At 39.0% G+C, this 4,790-nt stretch overlaps 1 protein-coding gene across 1 annotated transcript; it reads right to left on the bottom strand.

The window, feature by feature from the left end:
• Positions 1-2,387: 2,387 nt before the first annotated feature.
• Positions 2,388-3,704, bottom strand: LOC130463511 (uncharacterized). Its single transcript, XM_056832656.1, has 3 exons — positions 3,666-3,704; positions 2,794-3,257; positions 2,388-2,697 (listed from the first exon to the last, which is right to left on the bottom strand). Exons 1-3 carry the CDS (start codon positions 3,702-3,704, stop codon positions 2,388-2,390), a joined length of 813 nt encoding a protein of 270 aa, XP_056688634.1.
• Positions 3,705-4,790: the final 1,086 nt, after the last annotated feature.

The raw sequence follows: 4,790 nt of genomic DNA, 5'->3' as shown, positions 1-4,790 counted from the left end.
GCCCATTTAGCCGAAAATAAGTAGTACGTTAAGGGCGATTCTAGTTGGTCAATCTTAAGGAGGATCCGGACGTGCTGTGGACTATCTACGGAGGGACGACACTTGGAATCCTAAAGACTTGTTCTTGTTCGGTTCGGACGCAGCTAGGGAAGGCACGCAACAAAGAGTATGCATCTAAACTATGCTAAATGATTATGTGTAAATAATATGTTTTCCTGGCTTTATGGTTTTTCCGCATGATTTATGAATTGTCATATGTATCATAACCTAACACTAATAATCTAGAGACTTCGCGAGATTTAGTTTACTTTTGCAAAAATTTTGTTTACTTTAACACATCTGGTAGTATCTTGGGCTGTAAAAAAGACAACAGATCCTAAATGTTGTCTAGTATTTCTTCCTATAAGTAGGCATAATAATTTTACGTATATGTATGGCTACTCTACCTCTACAACCTCTGCAAATAGAATTAACAAGTCCACCCATAGGAATACAGAAGACCACTACCTATCCGCCCCATTTTTGCCTAATGTCCTGCCACGATAACAAGCCGAAAACACAGAAATCCCTGCCCACAGCTACATCAAGTTACCACTATCCAAAAAATATTAGAAGTACCTGGTTAATGGTGCTATTAGACTAGTTCATACCCAAAAAGACACTTGGAATAACAAGTAACATCAGATAAACCTACAAGCCACATCAAAGTGAAGCAAATAAGAAGAACAGCAGAAAACGTAACATCCGAATTAGAAAACTAAGCAGACATATCAACATACTAATAATAGAAAACAAAATCTGAACTGGGCACACTAAAAGAACATGTAACAATAATGTGAAGAGCTCACCAAATTCAACCAACAATTCAGGGAAAAATAGAAAACCTATAATTATTCTCACAAAATCATCAATTAAGGTCTAAAAACTGAAATAATGTACCCTAAAAACAAGTGATAGCTCATAGCTTCACAGAAGAAATTTTCTCAACAAATAAGCAGAACAACAGAAAACAAAAGATCAGAACAGTACCCAAATTAGAAAAAACTAATCAGACATATAAACATACTAATAATAGAAATCAAAATCTGAACCGGGCACACTAAAAGAACATGTAACATTAATGTGAAGAGCTTACCAAATTCAACCAACTATTCACGGCTAAAAATAGAAAACCTAAAATCTAGAATCAATTATTCTCAGCAAAATCATCAATTAAGGTCTAAAACATAAATAATGTACCCTAAAAGTTAGACCATCTCAGTTTTCAAAAGTAAACAAAGCATTATTTCAAAGGTAAATTTAATATCTTCAAAAGTAAACAAAAATTAGGTTGCATTACCTTGTTGTGGAATTTCCTCATTTTTCGACATTTTTTCTGTTAAAATAAATAAACAGGAAACACAGAAAAAATTACACAGAAAATTTTCACAACAAAAAATTCAAAAAATTTAAAACAAAACACGAAATATTCTAAAACAAAGGGAGGAGAGAGAAAAAAAAACCTTAGTAGTTCAGTCGCCGGAAAAATCGAAGCTCCGGCACCAGAAAATGCAATGTTCAAGCTGCAAATTCTTCAAAACAGTTGGATTAACATGATGTGGTGTAATTTGCAGAAACTCGAGCAAAAACCACATAAATTCAAGCAAAAACCGCAGAAACTCGAGCAAAAAATCGCAGAATTTCGAACAAAAACCGCGAAAAATCGAGCAAATTCTACATTAAAAAAAGGAACAAAATCGAAATAATTAAGTAAAGTACCTCAAAATCTTTGTAATCTTCGCGAAATTAAGATATAATTGGCGGTTTTTGAAGCGTAATTTCAAGAAAATCAGTTGAGGAGAGACGATTGCGTTTGAATTTGAGTGAGGAGAGAGAAATAACGCGAGTGAGTGAATAAGGGTTGTAGAGAGATAAAATGTCACTTGAATCGTGAGATTGAAAAGAACCGCGCATGATTTAATTCGCGAGATACGATCTCAGCCACTTGTTTCACCTAAATCTAACGGTTTACAAAGGTTCTCATTATAAGGTGGTTCTCATCTTAAGGAAGGTTCTCACCAGAACCTGGTCCTATATATATATATATATTTTTTATTTTTGTTTTTGAGGGAAAAAATTAGTGCATACTATTAGTCAAGGGACAAATTGTCCATGATTACATACGGAGTAATTTCGGGTGGGCTATGATTGACCCAAACTTGTTCTACTCCAAAAGGCACTAATTTAGCAAGGTGATGGGCAACATAATTTCCATCCCTTTTGACATGAGACCAAACAATAGAAGTAAAAAACGAGCTACAAACCATGACATCTTCTAGAATAGAGTCGAGGTCCGAGAGAAAGATGGCTTCCTTAGCGAGTCGATTGACCACTGTAAGGCTATCTGTTTACACAATCACGTTGGCTAGCTTGTGCTTCCTCGCAAGTCTCACCCCCATGGCAACAACCTTGCATTCTGCGACGCTTACATCCCAGTAGCCTCTAGCTCGACGAACTGCTGCAAAGAGCACCTCCCCCTTCTCATTTCTCGCCACCGCACCTAACCCCACCCAACCATCGCCTGCCAAAGCCGCGTCACAATTTATCTTGATCACACTGGTTGGGGGAGGGAGCCATTTCTTTGGTACACGAGCAGTAACAGCTGGTCGCTTTGCACCATAGATGCGGGCATTGTAGCTATTAAAATCCTCTGAAAGTCTGACAACTCGGTCCAAAATAATCGGTGCTGGAGTTTCTTTATTTTTGAAGACTTTATCGTTACGCCTCTTCTATAATGGCCACATAAAAACGCACCTTTCTTCTTTACCTTGGCATTCGCACTCTTCCAGGCCACCATCAGTTCTACAAAGGAGCTTGAACTCCGCCCGTGTATCAACTAATGACAAGCCACAATCAAGCCAAAGCTGCTGCACTGTTCTACAATCGAAGAGGGCATGTTCCACAGTCTCCTCCACTCCCTCACACCAGGGACAGCTCGAGGAATTATGCATATGCCGCTGAACCAGGAGTGATCTTACCGGCAGAGTGCCTGTGCAGACCCGCCACAGAAAGTGGCGTGCTTTTGGTGTAACTTCTTGCTTCCACACCTCCACCCAAGCTTGATGAAAATCATCTAAATTGCATGACTTACGAATCATATACGCTGTTTTCACCGAGTATAGACCGTCGTTGGAATAGGCCCATGTGATTACATCCCTCGTCGGCCGTTCACTAAAGGGAATGGTGAGAATACACCTCACATCCCTCTCGTTAAAATGCTGAGAAATGATGTAATAGCCCAGATTTTTAAGCAGCCTTTAATTAAAGGGTAATTATATTTTAATATATTAATCACCAAATTTACTTTTATTTTTGTAAAAATGAGTTTTATTTATTTACTAGTTATATGTCATTAGCTTTTTATTTATTTTCTTAAATAAAAATGTGATTTTGTTGGTGACATAAATTGAAGTTCCAATTTAACCCTCATTGCATAGTCAGCTTTCTATTCATTTCCTCTACTGGTGTCATTGTGAGAAAATGCCAAAACTTCTAAATCCTTGATGTTGTCAATCACTTAATCACCTCACCGACCCATCTTCTCCATTTGATAAAGCCTTAAACTTAACAACTCAAAAACATAATACTCTTTGTTTTACTACTGTCGTTTCTGTTTCCCTCATTACCTCCATCATTATCGCATATTTGGCCAATTCTTCCTTCATGAAAATTGTAGCCCTTGAAAAGTTAATCAATTTTCGCAAGCCCTGAATGGCTTGCGCACTCCCCACACTTAAAAGTCTCCCTGCTCAATCGTGATCTGTCTGACCACTGCCCGCTGCTACTACAGTCACAAAAGAAAAATTGGGGACCGAAGCCTTTCAGATCCCAGAACTGCTGGCTCTCTGACCCTAAATGCATGAAAATTATAAAAAACTCATGGCTCCAATCTGAGGCTCTCCCCTTTGGAAAAAAGCTAAAAAGAGTCAAGAAAGAACTGCTCCACTGGAATGTCAATGAATTCGGCAATATAGAATCGAATATAAATCGCCTGGAAAAACTCATAAAACACTTTGATGACATCTCCAATACCAGGGATCTCAATGACAGTGAGTTGCAAAATAAGAAAGCCACACAACTTGAGCTGTGGTCATGGGCTAAGCGCAAAGAGACATATTGGGCACAAAATTCCAGAGTGCAATGGCTCAAGGAGGGGGACCGCAACACAAAATTTTTCCATGTGGTTGCCTCTAACAGGAAACGAAGAAACACAATCCCATCAGTCTTGGTTGATGGCACCCCAGCAAGCGACCCCATGACAATCAAAAGGGAGGCTACTGCCTTCTTTAAAGATATTTTCAGAGAAGAATATAATAAGAGGCCAACCCTAGAGGGTCTTCCCTTCAAGAAGCTGTCACAAGCCCAAGCGGCATCACTAATCAGCCCCTTCTCCACGGAAGAAATCGACATAGCAATGGCTTCTTGCAACCCAGACAAAGCACCGGGGCCTGATGGTTTCAATTTCAAGTTTATAAAGAATGCATGGGAGATCATCAAGGGAGACATATATGACATAATAAATAAATTTTGGGCCTCATCCAAAATCCCCAATGGCTGTAATCTGGCGTTCATAACTCTTATCCCAAAGACGAAGCATCCAACAGGCTTTAAAGACTACAGACCAATCAGCATGGTCGGCTGCCTCTATAAGATCATAGCCAAACTCTTATCAATCCGGCTACAAAGTGTCATGAATTCTATCATTGGGCCACTTCAATCCTCCTTCATTGAGGGCCGACAAATCCTCGATG

The sequence above is a fragment of the Spinacia oleracea genome, chromosome 6 (genome assembly GCF_020520425.1).
Source record: "Spinacia oleracea cultivar Varoflay chromosome 6, BTI_SOV_V1, whole genome shotgun sequence".
Taxonomy (NCBI): Eukaryota; Viridiplantae; Streptophyta; class Magnoliopsida; order Caryophyllales; family Amaranthaceae; genus Spinacia; species Spinacia oleracea.
This window is presented reverse-complemented; position numbering and strand designations above follow the sequence as displayed.

What these genes read in the sequence shown, in the direction of transcription:
- LOC130463511 (XM_056832656.1), bottom strand. Translation starts at nt 3,704, where the DNA reads ATGAAGGAAGAATTGGCCAAATATGCGATAATGATGGAG. An exon ending in AATATGCGATAATGATGGAG is followed by an intron (nt 3,258 to 3,665) that starts GTAATGAGGGAA and finishes ATCATTTCTCAG; the next exon opens with CATTTTAACGAGAGGGATGT. An exon ending in TGCCAAGGTAAAGAAGAAAG is followed by an intron (nt 2,698 to 2,793) that starts GTGCGTTTTTAT and finishes CCGAGTTGTCAG; the next exon opens with ACTTTCAGAGGATTTTAATA.